The following is a 17,972-nucleotide window of genomic DNA, read 5'->3' as shown; positions in this document are numbered from 1 at the left end:
GAATAAAGGACAAACGTTAAAGCTTCCTCCTCAGGTGATGTATTCTGATGCACAGGTGTCAGGGGCAGTGAAAGTGTTTATTGCGTGGACACCTGCATAGCATGATGGCCGTTCGAGAAGATCCCTCACTCTGCTCTCCAAGACCAGGACTGAGCCTGTCAGGGCCAAGAAAAAACACAGGCACCAGAATCCGAGAGGTCACCCTCTGAAAGCTCATTCATTCAGCCACATGGGGGACAGGGATGGGAGTGGATGGTGGGGGGGAGGTGACAGCTAAAGGGTCTGGAGTTTCTTTCTGGGGTGATGAAAACGTTCTAAAATTGATTTGTGGTAATGACTGCACAACCCTGCGAGTAAACCAAAAGCCACCAAATGATATACTTTAAATGGGTGAATTATATCTCAATGAAGTGGTCACACACACACAAATGTAACCACAACACATGTGAACGTAGGGTCACCGAGCACACCTACTCCCCTTATTCAGGGCACATCTCCAAGTCCCTCACCAAACACTGTCCGTGAACGATAATCTGAATCCACCAGGAAGGTTAAATTACCTTAAACCCCCATCATCCTCGGAAAGACCAAGGAGCTTCTAATACCCTTTACAGACATTTCTACAGAAAACGGTTCAACAAAATGAGGTTTCATACCCAGAAACAATAAACTTTGGCTGCCTGGAAAATTCAGTGACAATGGAACAACTATTTATGGCTCAACAATGCTGAACGGTGGGTGGGGTTTCACTGGACTCCCCAAGAGTTTCCCAACTAATAAGGGATATTTCTCTTTTGTTGTTAAGTTGACATCTTGATACAAACCAGCACTGAACGTCTCACCCAGGAGTACCCCAACTACGACCCACAGTGAAGTCCTGTGTGTTTTCGTAAACAACAATTTTATTCAAACACAGCTACGCCCATTACTTCAGGTGTACGGCTTCTTTCAGCTACAACAGCAGAGGCCAGTGGTTGCCACACAGACCATGTGACCCACGAACCTAAAATATTTACTCTCTGGCTTTTAGGGACAAGTCTGCTGACTGCTACTCTAGGCCAGAGGAGAGAGATCCCTGAGCCGACCTATGCACCCCAGCCATTTCGGGATCTTCTAAAATCTGGCTTCCAATTCTTCCTTCGCTACCTCCCCTTGCTTTGGTTCACTGTAAACAAAAATCACTTTGCAGTTCCGTGACTTCGAGCTGGGCCACAGAACTTGCCTTGGCCCATGGAATGTGAGCAGGTATCACATACCACATGTACAACCAGAGACTCTGAGCGTGTTCATTGAGTTTGTTTTCATGAGCCCTGTCCTATTCCAGAAAACTATAGTGTTAGACAACCTTTGCCGCCGGAGGCCAAATCCTCAAATGAGAGACATAAGTGGAGCCCAGGTCATCCCCGGGTGACCTACAGCCACAAGCAAGGAATAAATGTTGCAGTGGCCACTGTGGACTTGGGAGCCGTGTGTTACCCAACAAAACCTGACTAATACATACGCAATTTAAAATGGCATAAAGTTGGGGCGCCTGAGTGGCTCAGTCAGTTAAGCGTCCGACGTCAGCTCAGGTCACAGGCTCACGGTTCGTGGGTTCAAGCCCAGCATCAGGCTCTGTGCTGACCGCTCAGAGCCTGGAGCTTGCTTCAGATTCTGTGTCTCCCTCTCTCTCTGCGTCTCCCCCGCTCACGTGTTTTCTCTCTCTCTCAAAAGTAAACATTAAAATAAATAAGTAAATAAATAAAATGATATAAAGTATGACAAGTGATAGGTACAAGAATAAAGTTCAGTGCATGGCACTGACACCACACCACCATCTAGGTTAGGATCTCCTAACAAACGCTTTAAGCAGGAAAGACATGGTCACACGTGGCTCTCAAGATACTCCCCACCTTGCAAAAACGGGGATCAATGAAAATAAAGGTGGAAGGAACAAGTCAGGAGAAGGCATGGAGGGATGGAAGCGGATTTGTTTTGTTCCACACAACTGAAGCTGTCTTCCTTACCTGTCAGATCCTCTGGACAATTAACCTGCTCTTTCCTTCAATCCCTTTTAAAAGTTGCGAACCCTGGGGCACTGCAGGTGTCTGGTTGCTGGTGCTTCCGTGGACCACTAGGTGGCGCCGCGTGCACACCTGGGCAGGCCGCCCCAGCCTCCTGGGTCCCAGGCAAAAGGAGCCTGGGCACCAGAAGACTTCCTTTCTCCACCTCAGCCTTGTTCCCTTCCCATTTCTCCTCACCACAAACCCCCCCACAAGTAGGAAGAAATAGAGCTGAAATAACACTGAGCGATGGAGTTCAAACCTGCAGTTATGGCCATCCGAATGGACTGTTGTAAAGGTTTTTCTTGATAGAGGGAAAAAAAAAGTACAATTACATTTAACAGATAAGCTGAAACTCAACACACTGGGGGAAAATGAGAACAGGATTCCTGTCGAGAGAAGGGAAGGAATGTCAGGGTCCCAGGACCCCCAGACTCAGCCTTATCATCATCTTTCTAACCACTGAGAAGCAAGACCTTCCTTCTCTCCCGCTAAGAAGGTTCGGTTTAGCTCACACACGTGTTCCATCCAGGAGGGCTGAAAACTTCCTGGAAGATGAAGATTCGGGTCTTACTCTGCACTGGTTCACGGAGTGGGGGGGGGGGGGGGGGGGTCTGCGGTTAGTGCTGGCACTCTCTGGCTCCCCAGGCACATCTGGTTCATTTGCTTCCACCAGCTTTAAAAACCCACGCTACCCCCTGCTTCCGCCCACTTGTCCGCTTCGCAGCCCCTGTGGCGCGGGGCTCCCGGCCCTCCTCCCCACCAGGCCCTGTGGGTCCCCGGGGCTGCCCGTCAGCGCCTCGCAGCCCCTTCCCCGGGCGGCACCCTCCACCTCTGCCAGCCACACCCGGGCCGCCTCTGAAACCGGAAATTCACATGCCCCCTCTCCTCCCAGTTCTCCCTCATTTATTCCCACCCTGCCACATCAAGACCAGCACCCCGTGATCCCTCCGCCTTGCCTTCATCGCCCCCTCCCCACCCCCAGCTCGAATCCCACAGCCCTTTGCTCAGCTGCCCTCCTCGCTCCACAGCGCTTTCGTGAGGCCCATCGGGCCACACCCAATTCCGCACGAAGACAAGTGTCCACCTCGTGCCGTCCTGCACCTGGGCTCCCGGAGGCAGCAGGGGAAATCGCAGAGCACCGTGGGGCTGGCGGAAAGCCCCAGAAGCCTGAGGGCTCCCATGCTCAGGGGCACCATGCACAGCACCCCATCTCCTATTCTGACACAGTGCTGGGTGGCAGGGGTGAGGGAGGAGATGGGCAGGGTAAGGTCTGAAACAAGCTCTCCGCAGGGAAGTACCTCAGTTAAGTAAAACCACCTTTCAGCAGCTTCCCATCGAGGGGGAGTGGCCAGTTCTCTGCTCGCTCTCCCTCCTTCCTCCTCTCTCTGCCCAGGAGCTATCCCCAGCGCCCTTCCTACTCCTCCTGCTTGTAGCTAAACCCAGCGTACCCCAGATCAGCATCATGGAGCCCCTTCCTTCTCCCAGGACGTGACAGGTGCCTGTCACCCAGACACAAGAGAGGACCAGTTTACAAGAGGGCCCCTTCACCTCTTCCATGAGCCACAAAAACACTGAAGAACATTAACCCAGCATGGCCTGTAACCTGCTGTCTTTACCTGAGCAGTTCTGGCGGAATGTGGCAACGCTGCCCAGTCGGCCAGCCTAGACCCGCCACTGTCCTCAAGTGTTTAGAGGGAGTTTCTCTTAGGAGGAGAGGGAGGGGAGGAATACAGGGGAAGGGGGAGGAGAGTGGGAAGGGGGGGCAGAGGAGGGAAGGAGAGCGAAGGAGAGGGAAGAAGGGGCCAAGGAGAGAAAAAGAAGGGAGAGGAGGAGGGGGGGACACAGACAGGAGAGAAAGAGGGAGAAGATGGAAAAAGAAAGAAGGGAGGAAAGGAAATCTGAAAATCTAAGTTCTCCGAGCTAGTCCTCTGGAAACAGCAAAGCTGGCCCCTGGTTCTCAGGCACTGCCCGCTGTGACTGTGGTTTAAAACGTCAGAGCCCTGCAGGCCTTCCCGGAGCCGCTCCGCACGACGGCATATCAGCATGTTCAGTCTGTTTTCCGGGATGGACATCTGGGAGATTTAAAGACTCAAATCACAAAATACACGGTGATCCCTATCTACGTAAGGCAGAGGGGACACCCTCTGGTGTGATCCAAAGCGGGGCTTCCCCAATTCTGGAATTCAAAATCAAGCTGCACAGACAGCGAACTGCCAGACGAGGACGATGGGCACGGACGATGGGCACAGATCTCGTGGCAACCTCATTTCTGCAGGCAGCGTCACAGAACTTGGAATTAAGCTGAGCCATAAATAAAAAAGAGTCACTAACCCTTACTGAACGCCTTCCACAAGCCACCGCTGTACTAAGCCCTGAATAGGAATTACCACACTGAGTACCAGCAACGACCCTGAGGTGCTTACTGTCATCCCATTTTAAGGATGCACAAACAGGTTCAGAGACCGGCTGACGTGCCCAAGGTCCCGCTGCAGATGCTGCAGCCATAACACCCATCTAGACCTCTCTGCCCCAGAGCCAACATGCTTTAGGCCCAGAACCCCAGGAAGCCACATTCTGTCTCCCTTGGGTATCCCTAACTGTCAGAGTCTGTTAGGGCTGAAATATCAGGGTGGGTGGAATTCCCACAGGGGCCAGGTTCATGGCGCCTGGAGAAAATACAGTGGGCCAACATCCATTTATGTCCTCTTCAACCCCAAGTATGTCCAACGATGTTTCAACAGAACTGTGTTAGAATAAGCATAAAAGAAAAGCAACCTATGTGTCTTACTAAACAGAGGTAGGCAAAGGGCAGTTTTACCAGAATAGCTACTCAATGAAAACCTAAGGCAACTGAGCTTCCTAGAACCCAAAGCAAAAAGAGACCTCCCCACACACAACCAACAAAAAATTCATCGTCTAATAAAAAAAGAAGCTTACATAAACAGGAAAGAAAGCAGTTCTAGCAAGAACCTCAAGAGTTCATCAAGAGATTTTTTTAATGTTTATTTATTTTTTGAGAGAAAGAGAGTAGGAGAGAGACAGAGTATGAGCAGGGGAGAAACACAGAGAGAGGGAGACACAGAATCTGAAGCAGGCTCCAGGCTCTGAGCGGTCAGCACAGAGCCCGACGCGGGGCTCAAACTCACAAGCCGTGAGATCATGACCTCCGTGAAGTCGGACGCTTAACCGACTAAGCCACCCAAGTGACCCTCGTCAAGAAATTTTTGAGACAAATATTCAATAACATAATGGGAAGTAGCTTTAAAATCATTTTTTACAAATGATGCACAGACGCCAGTCACTTCCATAATCAACTAAAGCTTTTTTTTTTTTTTTAATACAGATGATATCCTATAAGTCTATGAAGACATTGTAACAGAGAACATTTCCATCACTGTAGAAGGTTCCACTGGACTTCCTTAGAGCTTCAGAGTTTTTCTAAGTATTTTACAAAAATATGTCACTTGCTCCCACTGCTCCCCCCCCCCCCCGCCCCCAGTAAATCCATCATTCCCGTCAGGTAGAGAAATAAATTCTGCCTCCCCAACACTCCAGAAGCCTCCAAGACCTGCCCTCCCCTGAGGCCACACTGCAAGGCCTTCCCCAGGAATGGAGTCAAATCCCAGCCAGAATACGCCTGGGGCCCAAGATAGGGCAGAGGGGGCTGTGGGACAGCAAGAAACAAAGAAGATGGGAGGGGGTCTGCAAACAAAGGGGAGGCTGAAGGGCAACATGTAAAACAACTATGCCTTTACCCTCCACCTACCAACCCACCTCAGGCAGCCTGGGGTCTCCTCCAGGCCAAACAGAAATAGATAAAAAGACAATGACAGTGAGACAGACAGACAGATGACAGATGATAGACAGGCAAGAAACAGCAACAACAAAGAAACAGACTAATTGAATGTTTACTATGTACCAACAACTTGCTCAGTACTCTGCATGTAGTAACTCGTTTAGCCCTCACGGTGACCCAGTGAGGCAGGCACCCCGAGACCTTCTCTCCCGTTGGCAAAGAAAGGAAAGTACAAAATAACAATTCTCTGGGTGCTTGGGTGGCTCAGTCGGTGGACCGTCCGACTTCGGCTCAAGTCATGGTCTCGCGGTTCGTGAGTTTGGGCCCCGCGTCGGGCTCTGTGCCGACAGCTCGGAGCCTGGAGCCTGCTTGGGATTCTGTGTCCCCCTCTCTCTCTGCCCCTCTCCTGCTCACACGCTCTCTCTCTCTCAAAAATAAACATTAAAAAATAATAATGATAAAAGAAAATAAAAAACAATTCTCTTATTTCAAATCATGGGAGTTACTACTCCATGAGCTAAAAACAGGAACTGTTAAGAAGAATTTATCTCAAATCCCAGAATATAAAAATAAAAATTCTGCTAGGAAATACCAAAAGATGCTCAACCGCTACATGCTGAGAGGAATATAAATCGAGGCCATATGCGCTCTTGTTTTCACACTTCAGTTGGCAAAGCGCAAGGTGTTTGCTAATACCCAGGGTGCAGGGGGTGTGGGCCCAGACACCCCCACTTCGAACGATATGAAAATACAACCTCTCTGGCAATGTCTGTCCAAACTGAAGTCCTCACCCCAGAAATTCTCCTCACAAGTGCATTCATCACATAGGTGCTCAATCAATATCCCCTGTGGCCTTCAGCTACATCGCTAGAGACCCTGAGCCAGAACCACTCAGCTAAGCTACTCCTAAATTCCCGACCCGCAGAAATAGGTGAGACTAGAAATGTTTGCTGTTTTAAATGAGCAAGGTTTGGGGGAAGTATGCTACACAAATAATACATGACAATTCAATGCAGGGAGATGTAAAAGATATTTAGAATAACGTCTAATACATAGTAAGTGCTCTATCAATGGTAGCTATTACTACCAATCATCTTCCCACCACAGGGCCTTTGTTCGTGCTGTCTTCACTGCTTGGAATGCTCTTTCCCCAGCCCCACCCCACTAATTCCTATGTATCTCTTCAGACTTCTGCTTAAATACTGCTTTTCCATAGAAACCTTGGAAATTCCACTTCAGAAATCCCCTTTACACAATCTTTTTATCACCCTCTACTTCCCCTATTAATATCAAATAGTTATATAGTAATAGTAGTTAAATAGTAATTCATGTAACTATTCTTAAGACATTTTTTCCTTTTGGGGCACCTGGGTGGCTCAGTCGGTTGAGCGTCCAACCAGCTCAGGTCAAGATCTCACAGCTCGTGAGTTCGAGCCTCGTGTCGGGCTCTGTGCTGACAGCTCGGAGCTTGGAGCCTGCTTTGGATTCTGTGTCTCCCTCTCTCTCTGCCCCTAACCCACTTGCATTCTGTCTCTCTCAAAAAAAAATAAACATTAAAAAAAAATTTCTTTTAAGACATGTTTTCCTCTTTTGGGGGCACCTGGGTGGCTCAGTCAGTTTATATCCAACTCTTGATTTTGGCTCAGGGTCATGGGATCAAGTCTGGTGGTCCAGCTCTGTGCTGAGCACAGATCCTGCTTGGGATTCTCTCTCTCTTTCCCTCTGCCCCTCACCCACTCACACGCACACTCTCTGGCAAGCTCTCTCTCTCTCTAATTTAAAAGACAATTTTCCTCTTCTGAAATACAAAAGAATCTCAAGCTGGCACACTGCCTTACCCTCTGAACACATAACAGAAACTCAATTATACCTCTTAAAGGTCAACAACCCATTAGAAAAATGAGCCAAGCAAAAAGACAGGCTGTTTGCAGAAAATAAAAAACAACACAAAAACGGCGTAAGACTATCCACCATGAAAAAGATACAAAATAAAACGAAGTGCCCTTTTTCGTGACTACCTGATTAGCCAAGATGAAGAGGGCTGACACTGCCCAGAGTTGCCAGAAAGCTGCCTCTCCAGCACACCCACGGTAGGCACTGAGCGGGAGCAGGCTCTGTGGAGGGCAGTGCTATGATCGACATCAAATCATAAACGCACACCCTGTTAGCTTACAGACATCCTGGTTAAGTGACCCAAAAGATACACATGCAAGAATGTTCCTTGGAGCACTATGAAAACACAAACACTGGAAATAACTGAAAGCTTCCACCAAGAGGCGTCTGCTCCAAACACTGCCTCTTGTTTGGACCTTACGTGACCAGCATATGGTCAGCTGCCTCAGCAGCCACAACCTTCATGGCTTTTTTTTTTTTTTTTTTAAGTTCATTTATTTTAAGAGAGAGAGCAGACGTCCAACAGAAGCAGGGGAGGAGCAGAGAAAGAGGGAGAGAGAGAGAATCCCAAGCAGGCTCTGCACTGTCAGCACGGAACCCAACTCCGGGCTTGATTCCACAAAACGTGAGATCGTGACCTCACTGAAGTCAAGAGTTGGATGTTTGACCGAGCCACCCAGGTGCCCCTCGGCCATTCCACCCACAAGGGGCAGGACCTGACTGCCCCTAATGAGGCCATGTGCACGCGGTCACGGCCAAACTCCAGGTCACGTCAGTTTGTTTTACAAGACCAGTGCTTTCACCCCTGAGCTATGGAGCCTACTCATTCATCAGTTTGCTTTAGCTTCTCGTTTACGTTACAGCCAGGCACTATGCTGTTGTTGTTGTTGTTGTTGTTGTTTTTATTGTGTTGACAAGGATTCGTGATCTACTAATTTCCAATTAATAAAGAAGGAATTAAAAAGTTTCTGTTAAAAAAGGAACATTACATCTGAGAAATGCTGGATTAAAAAAATGAATAAGGAGGGCGCCTGAGTGGCTCAGTCGGTTAAGCATCTGACTCTTGGTTTCGGCTCAGGTCATGATCACTGTTCGTGAGTTCTGGCCTCACATCGGGCCCTACACTGACAGAGTGGAGCCTGCTTGGGATTTTTTTCTCTCTCCCTCTCTCTCTGCCCCTCCCCTGCTCGCTCTGTATCTCTCTCAAATAAATAAACTTAAAAAAAATGCATCAGGATAATTCCAGATAACAGGAGACTTTGTAGCTATTTTAAAGAAAAAGGCAATATTATATAGGTATTGTAATGAAACCATCATAAGAAATGGTGTCAACTTTTTAAAAATGCAGAGCAGAGTTTACGGTATGGGCCTTTTGTGTTTTGTTTTGAAGAATAATTCCCCCATTTGTGTGGTTTTTTTTAATTTTTTTTTTTTAATGTTTATTTATTTTTGAGACAGTGAGAGACAGAGCATGAACGGGGGAGGGTCAGAGAGAGTGAGACACAGAATTGGAAGCAGGCTCCAGGCTCTGAGCCATCAGCCCAGAGCCCGACGCGGGGCTCAAACCCACGGACCGTGAGATCGTGACCTGAGCCGAAGTCGGACGCTTAACCAACTGAGCCACCCAGGCGCCCCCATTTGTGTTTTTTAAAAAAAGAATTTAGAGAACAATTCTTGGTATGATTTTTTTCTTAGAGTGGTTTAACTATATAGATGATAGAATGTTATTCTACATTGATAAGCTTTGGTACAATCCAAGCTTTACCACTTGCATATATGGGATTTATAATGTAAAACCCTGGTTAAACGAAATTTTTTTTTTTAATTTCACAATGAAGGAAGTTAACTTAAATAGGGTCAGCAAACAACACTGCTGGGTCTGAACCCCAAGGACTGCTATTTTCCAGAAGAGGGCAAGCCAGTCCATTCTGCACCTCCTTAAAGGTAGGGGTGATAACAGTACCCTCCTCCCCCTGGCAGGGCTGTGCTGAGGACAAAATGAGCTTCCGCAGCAGTGCCTGAAGCCTTGCCAGGCACAGAGCAACTACTCAGTAAGTGTCAGCCTTTGTTAGCATTTGTGATGGCTACCTGTCAACCTGACTGAGCCACAGGTGCCCACGTATTTTGCCAAACGTTATGCCAGGTGTTTCCGTGAGGGTATTTTTGGATGAGATAAAAACTTAAATCAGTAGACTGAGTAAAGCAGACTGCCCTCCTTAGTGTGGGTGGGCCTGGTCCAACCCGGTGAAGGCCTGAATAGAACTAAGAGATCTCCCTGGAGTAAGAAAATTCTTCCCGCCCGACTGCCTTCGAGCTGACATCAACTTTTTCCCTGTCCTTGGACTCAAACTGCAACACGCTCTCTTTCTAGGTTGCAAGCTGCTGGTCTTTGGCCTGGAACCACACCACTCTCCTGGGTCTCCAGCTTGCTGACTGCAGATCTTGGGACTTATCAGCCCATAACTGTGTGAGTCAATTCCTCATAATAAACCTCTTTATGGATGTATATCCTGTTGGTTCTGTTTCTCTGCAGAGCACTGACTAATATAAGATTTACGACATTTGATCTCTTCCGGGTCTCATTACAGCTATAAAGTTCCAGCTCATGGCAGTTTCAGTTTGAAGGGCTCAAATCTGTCAGTGGTCACACCCGATAAGCGATCACAGATCAGACAAGTCTCTCGGGGCCATGAGTCCCAGGGTCACCACTAAACAGTGCAGACGGGGGAACATCCGAATCTAGCCGCAAGGCCTGCTCCTGGCAGCAACATACCCTGAACCCTCTCTCCCCAAATCCCTGGAGAGCCCTCACAGAGGACCTCGGCCACAGCGGGGAACAGGAGGCTGAGGCCAGAGGCTGACACCTGGACCCTTAGCCAGCAAACACCCCTGAACCCTGGTCTGGTCACATCGAAAAGAGGACACCTTCACAAAGCATGTATGAAGAGATCCTCACTCTGATACCCGGAAGTCAAATTAATGTAAATCCATTACGAAAACTTAGCATCTAAGGGAAAACCATTAGGAATGCTATTTGCACTGGGATGGATATTCTGAAGCCCTTGCAAAGCACGCCTGATAAATAAGAAGATCACTCTTTAATTGTTTTAAAGTTTGCTTTTTTTTAACGTTTATTCATCTTTGAGAGACAGAGAGAGACAGAGCATGAGTGGGGGAGGAGCAAAGAGAGAGGGAGACACAGAATCCGAAACAGGCTCCAGGCTCTGAGCTGTCAGCACAGGGCCCAACGCGGGGCTTGAACCCATGAACCGTGAGATCATGACCTGAGCCGAAGTCAGAAGCTCGACCAACTGAGCCACCCAGGCACCCCTAGCTGTTTTAATATAATTTAAACTATTTGCCAGCTTCTTAAAATGGTTTAAGGTGGGCAAAGACTACCAGGAATACATTGGATACATTAAAAACTTGTTTCAAATTCATAAGAGAAAGCAATTAGGAAGGTAAAGCATATCAAGCACCTGAAACTACAGCTTCCCGCTAAGAATCCCACTGATCAGTTTACCTACATTTTACAGTATATGTCAAACACCCTGTGTGACAAATATTCTACCCACTCACCTAATGATGAGAGACTGAGGGGAAGCAAGATCGCTGCAAAATAATTTATAGCATGTTTAAAAGACAGATGTGAATGTTTTCGTGTTTTGCTAAAAATTAAATGTTAGCTCTAGAATATCAGCGTAAGAGGCCCTCGTCCTGAATTCCATGTGCAAAAACCAACCGTTAAACAGACCACATTCCACTAAGAAGGCGAAAACAACAGTTCCAACTTCTGAGTTTAGAGAAAATGTATAATTCTCTAGATTCTATTTCACATTTTTCTCACACTGTGCAAGAAGGGATATTTCACTGTCCAATCTTTTCTGCTTCATTCAGCCAAGTAAGTACCATTCAGGTTATACATTTTCCATGGAAAACACATGAAGAATCTTATACTAGATAGGAATTGATTAGCAAGACCTTAAACTTCATTGATAAAAGACATCCATCCTATTTTATTTGAGCATGTTTTCAGAGGATAAACCACTGAGTTTGATGGCTTAGACCAGTGACAGAAAAGGAACAAATCCTAAAGCATGGCCCTGTGATGGGGAGGGACACCTGGGCAGGGCTGCTCCATAAGCAGAGCCACAGCAATTCTCGTGGAGGCCGTCACGGGTCACTTACACCTCTTCCCACCTCCAGCGCTCTAAGACAGAGCCGGTTGTCACGATGGACCCCAGCAAAAAGCTGGCCTTGAATAGCTGTTAGTTGAACAGAATTACTGAACATGCATAAAGACGTTTTACACAGGCCCCCCCCCACACACTCACAGCACCCCACAATCTCTCATCCAAACTCCTACACGTCCTGAGACCTGAGCCGATTTGAACAGGACAAGAGGGGCTTGCCTCTCAGGAGTTGACTGGGTTTGGGCCCAGACAGCTCTTGTAACAGCACGCAGACTGGACACTCACCGACTATCGCACTCGGACCAGCCCCACAGCAGGGGAGACGAGCCACAGCAGCAATGATTCGCAAGCTCTCCATCACCGGGGTGTGGATCAGAGATACAGAGCCAAACACGTTTAGTCAAGGAAGGAAAAAAAAAAAAAAAAAAAAAAAACTAAAGGCAGAAAAGAGAGAAGGAGAAAAGGAGACACTAACTCTGTTCTTCACCTTTCAAAAAAGTCCTTGCTGAGCCAGATGCCAGTGGAGGCTCTGAGAAACCAGGATCAAGACACAGGATTACGAAAACTGAAGAGCTGGAGAGGCCAGGAGGGCCTCGGAGACCCCTCCTGTTCGGCTGCTGCAAAGAACCACAAGGGGGAAGGTGGTGGGGGTCTGGGAGGCCTGGTCCCAGCTCCGACCTGGCCCTCATGGCCCCGTGTCACTGCCTCCCTTGAGCCGGGATGAGGGGACGAGGGAGGAACAGCCTCTAAGGACCCTCAGCGCTGCCCTTCCATGATTCAATATTGCGATTTCCCTACCACACACCCAAGGACGACCTGCCAAGCAGAACAGAGCAGGAGAGAAACTACTTCTCCTGCGGTCTTCTCTCCTCTCCGGCCACACCACAAAGGAAACAAAGAGCAGACAAGCCCAGCAGACAACTTACCACATGAGTCTGTCCGGGTGAGCTTGCCCTGGGAGAGTGCTGGCAGAGGCTGGGCCCTGACGGGCTGCCTGAACTGACATACCAACGCCATGTGCAGGAATCGACTCCAAAGGCAACTCAGAGAGAAGACGGATCCTCCATGAGAACCCGGCTCGGGCAGGACCTCGGCACAGCCACCCTCCTGCGCCCTCCTCAGCAGTTTTCTCAGTCTGCTTGTTGGGGCAAATCCTAAGACCGTGAGCAGTTCTGGAAGTACAATGGGTTACGTAACCCCAGGCAGCCCAGCCACCCTATCGGCTCATCGTGTCGAACCGCCCCCAAGACAAAATGACGCGCCCAAAAATGTGATATCCCTAAGTCGAGGGGCGGGGGCGGCGCAGGGGAGCAGAGCTCCGTGGCCGGTGGCTGGCTTTGCCCAAAAATTAAAGAGGAACAAAAAGTCTGCTGTTCGTCTCAGCAGCCGGGGGCGGGGTACATTTCGCAGGCTCCCAGGGCCACACTTGGAAGAGCCCTGGGAGCCACGGATGCATTCTTGGGGACACTCCAGGTCTCCCCGAGGGTTTTCCCACTGTGTGTCCTCCTCACAGTGAGCATCTAGAAAGACGTTAGCCTGAGCGTGTGTGTCGTGCATCAGCCAGCACCTCGAACGTGGAACAGGGCCGGCGTTTCCCTCCTGTTCACTAAGCCTCCTGCTCACGTGACAGCGCTGAGCTCTGCTTCTCAGCCGTCCCACGGCGCCTGCCACCGTGTCCCGGCAAGAGCCTCCCGCCACCACGCCCCGCAGGGTCTGAAGCTTCAGCAGCACGCGCTCTGGCGTTTCTCCGTCCTCGGTCGTCACGTTCAGAGAAAGCGAAACCATTTCCACGGGCTGGATGTTGCCTGGATTTCATCGGGCACAGATGCCACCGGGAGCCCAGGGACTAGTTCACGTGTTTGCACAAACGCAGCTGGGGCGCTGCCTCCTTCGGGAAGCCCTCTGGGTCCTCCCCCAAACATTCCCCTCCAAGGCTCGGCCAGGCACCCCATTACCGGGTTCCCACGCGCCCGTGCCGATCACTGTGTTCACCACAGTACACAGTTTGCACCAGCTCATCTGTCGACCCCGCTGCACTGTATGCCTGGATGGCCGAGAACACCTGCCTCGGGGTCACGACCTACATGCAAATCTCACCCTCAGAGCTCAGGGATCTTAGGCAGGATACCGAACCTCTCGTGACTTAGTTTCTTTACCTGTAAAAAGGGGATAACAGACCCCACTTATTGGGCTCTGGCCACATGAGGTGCTACTTCAGCCACTGGGATTCAGGGCTGCACGAAGTCCTTGCCCTCAAAACACAAACCCATGTAGCTCATGACTAAGTCGGGGGAAGAAGAAAAGGCAGGAAAGGGAGAAGGGAGAAGGGAGGGGTGGGACCAGTCTTCCTGTAAAGCGGTCACAAAAAGGTCTCTAATGAAATGCCATTAGGAGAAAGTGAAGAGGGAATCATGAGGCCATCGGGGCGTAAGGTGATCCAGGTACCGGGCAACAGCAAGGACAAAGGCCCTGAGGCAGCACATTCTTGGTGAGTCCAAGGATTAGAAAGGAGGCCAGTGTCTCTGGGATGGAGTGGGCACAGACAAGAGTCAAAGGGACAGGAAAGTCCTGTCCCTTAGACCTCACAGGCCTCAATCAGATAGAAGCCTGCTGGAGGTTTGGAGCAAAAGGGTTAAACCATACGACATGTGTAAAAAGACTCTTCAGTGGGAAGAGACTGCACAAAAGCAAGCAGGGAAGCGGGAGGCCCAATAAGGAGCCCCCTGGAATAATCCAGACGTGAGATGGAGGTGGCCTAGACCAGGGTACATGCTGTGGAGCTGCTCAGAGACGGTCCAGTTCTGGACACACGGAAGACAGAGCCAACAGACTTCCCAGCAAACTGAGGTGTGAAAGAAATACAAATGCCTCCAAGGCATTTGGCCTGGGCAACTGGAAAGCCAGAAGCACCATTTACAAAGCCAAGGCAGACCACTGGAAAAGCAGGCGGAGGTGGAAACCAGTTCATTTTTGGTTGTTTGAGTTTGAGATGCCCACAGATGGGAAGGGGTGAAGGTGAAGAGGTGAGATGTGGACTCGGACCATCATGTCTGGCCTCCAGGGGAGAGGTTGAGTCTGAAGACAGCAGCTAGACAGTGGTCAGCACAGGGCAGGTTTTAAATCCTGAAGATTGGGGGAGGGCACTTGGGGCACAGGTGTTTATGGGAGAGCAAGGACTGAGCCCCGGGCCCCCCAACATCCCCAGGCTTGGGAGGAGCAGCCAGCAAGGTAGGAGAACAGAAGAATCAAGACCAAAGCCAAGGGACCAGATTTCCAGGAGAAGGGAGCGGTCGGCAGTGTTAAATCCTGAAGGCTAAGGACAGACCCCTGCACTGGACGAGGCCATCGGTGCTGAGGAAATGGTGGGATCGCAGCCTGGACCCAGGTGAGAACAGAAGAGAAAATGCAGTCAGCTCACTGAGAAGCAGAGACGCAGCTATGGGCACCGCCTGTGGGGAAAGTGGAGCCAAGAAGGATTATCTTTACAAAGGGAGAGATCACAGCATGTCTCTGTGCTGATAGCAGAGATCCAGGAGCAAAGGAAAACAGCAGATGTAGACAGAAAGGAGATGTCAGAAATGCGTCCTTCCTTCCGCAGGTGGGCACGCAGGGGTGGGATTTGGAGGAAGAGTAGACAGAGGGCAACTTATGGGGCCAGAGTTCAGCACGAGGGCTAGGCACCCAGGCTGGGCTCCTGGGCCATCTCAGCGTCCCTCTACACTCAGGACACTCCTGACACATGGGAGGTCCTTCATGCTTAACGTGAGATAGAGCCATGAAAAGCTACTGGAAGCAAATCTGCACATTTTAAGCTGTCATCGGGCATTATTTCAAACAGGGGAAGAAAAGTAAACACTGCAGGCAGAATGAGAACTGGGGCAAACTTTGATATGAACGCATCTGGACTTAACTCTAACGATGCCCCTTGTTACTGTTCCACACACCATCCTACACCATCTCTGTTCAGAGCCCTTGCCTGCACTGGCTCCAAGCCCTGGTCTCGATGACCCCTTTGGGGAAAAGGAGCCAGCGAGAGCTCTCGTACGGTTAACTCTGCTCTGCTCCTGGGACACGGGGAAGACGTGACTGACGCAGGCATCCATAAGGAGCGATATGGGCACAAACCTTGGCGGTATACAAAGGGTGCGGAAAGCAGTTCCCCATGTTTGCATCCCAGCACCCAGCTGTGTGCTATTTCCATCACGCCTGTCCTTATGTGTGAATCAGAAACTGAGCGTCAGAGAGAGGGAGCGGCACCAAACTACGCTGAGCATCGCTATGGGCCACACGTGCTGCTGGGGGTTCAAAATTCCCATCCTTAACCTTCACGGCAATTCTACAAGGCACTGTCTTCATCTCACGTTGGTTCTAGACGGCAGGTCTCAAAATCCCACAGCTCAGACTCCTTGCACTCAGACTTCTCCTCCTGGGCCCCTCACACCTCACCCAACGCACTCCTGCAGCCACGCCCTCCCCCAGTCCTCACTGACTGAGGCCACCCTCCCTCCCTGGCAGGAAAGGCCCCCTTACCGGTGATGGTGCAGGCATCCCGGTACCCTCTGCAGCTGGGAGCATCTTCCACAGCCTCGCTTACATAGTGCTCCTCAGGGATGCCCGGGCTGCAGGCTAGGACTGCATGGTTGCACACCTCCAAAGGGGGCACGGAGTTGGCCAAAGTGTCGTCGTGCGGAGCTGTGGCGTCCAGCTTGGCAGGTTTCACGGGGAGGTACCCACTGCCATCGGGGGCCCCGCTGCCGGAGTCTGGGGCAGTTGGGTGGACAAGCCCCAGTAGGTCTGGCACACCAGCGGGGGCTCCTTACAGGGAATCTATAGGACAATCGAGAGAGAAGGGCAGAGTTAGTCGAGTCTCTGAAAAAAATAAAAAAAATAAAATAAAAAATAAGGGCCCTGAGATGATGTGGGCTCAGATCACAAGTCCTGAAAAGCGTTTTCTTCAAGCCAAGGTATTTCCAAGCAGGTTCCCTGACTTTGATAAGAGAACTGCAGTCAATTGCAGAAATGCTTTAGCACGGCAGTTCTCAAAGTGTGACCCGAGAACCCCTGGGGTTCCCTGAGACCAGTGTGAAGGGTCCACACACAAGGTCAAAGTAGTCCACTCTCATACTCTCACGGATGCACAATGGAGTTTTCCAGAGACCATATGATGTGTGGTGACATCTTTGCCCCGAAGGCTTATTAGTGGAATGTGTACTTCTGTATCCCTGTGGCTTGAATTTTTGTTTTGATTTCTAATACAATAGATGTGAATCAATATAACACGCATGAACAAAAGCTCTTGGGGATCCTCAATGATTTTTTTTTTTAATTTTTTTTTTCAACGTTTTTTATTTATTTTTGGGACAGAGAGAGACAGAGCATGAACGGGGGAGGGGCAGAGAGAGAGGGAGACACAGAATCGGAAACAGGCTCCAGGCTCTGGGCCGATGGCTCGGAGCGAGCCATCTCGGCCGAGCCATCGGCCCAGAGCCCGACGCGGGGCTCGAACTCACGGACCGCGAGATCGTGACCTGGCTGAAGTCGGACGCTTAACCGACTGCGCCACCCAGGCGCCCCGAGGATCCTCAATGATTTTTAAGGGGTCCTGGAACCAGGAAAGTTTGAGAATTACTGCTCCAGTACATAATGTACTTACAGTTCTTTTTTTTTTTTTTTTTTTTAATAAGAAAGAAAACAAAAAGAGGGGAAAGTTAACAGATATCTCACCCAACATGGTACAGTGAGTTCTGAACAAAAACTACAGCCCTGTGACCTTTTCCTTCAACAAGAGGTTATTTACCACAATACACCAAGACTCTCTATATTAATGAATTCAGCCTTCATTAAAATGAACACACACAGAGGACTTATGCAGCCACACAGCAATTGGGGGTCTGGGTGGGGCCTGCCTGTGGCCCCTCTGTCCCTCTGCCAGCTGTCCCTGGCTGCCACCTGCCTGGACCCAGCCCAAGGACACCAGACACAACCTGGTTGTGACATCTTGGCCTGGTTCCCTCCCCTGGGGTGGGGCACACAGCAGCTCCCAGC

At 49.8% G+C, this 17,972-nt stretch overlaps 1 protein-coding gene across 4 annotated transcripts in view; it reads right to left on the bottom strand.

The window, feature by feature from the left end:
• Window positions 1-16,741, bottom strand: part of TRAK1 (trafficking kinesin protein 1) — a 124,365-nt gene extending 107,624 nt beyond the window's left edge. The window contains exon 1 of one of the 4 annotated variants that reach the window (XM_058729540.1): window positions 16,458-16,741. Coding sequence is in view for 3 of the 4 variants with exons in the window: in XM_058729533.1 (XP_058585516.1) it covers window positions 12,854-12,944 (91 nt within the window). In the remaining variant the exon portion in view is untranslated. Of the gene's footprint in view, window positions 1-12,853; window positions 13,044-16,457 lie in introns of those variants that run through there. The other 3 variants (XM_058729533.1, XM_058729534.1, XM_058729542.1) reach the window with 3 other exon arrangements.
• Between the last annotated feature and the right edge of the window lie 1,231 nt (window positions 16,742-17,972).

This window comes from Neofelis nebulosa, chromosome 5, assembly GCF_028018385.1.
Source record: "Neofelis nebulosa isolate mNeoNeb1 chromosome 5, mNeoNeb1.pri, whole genome shotgun sequence".
NCBI lineage: Eukaryota > Metazoa > Chordata > Mammalia > Carnivora > Felidae > Neofelis > Neofelis nebulosa.
Note: the sequence above shows the minus strand (reverse complement) of the source record. Positions and strands in the feature narration are given on the sequence as shown.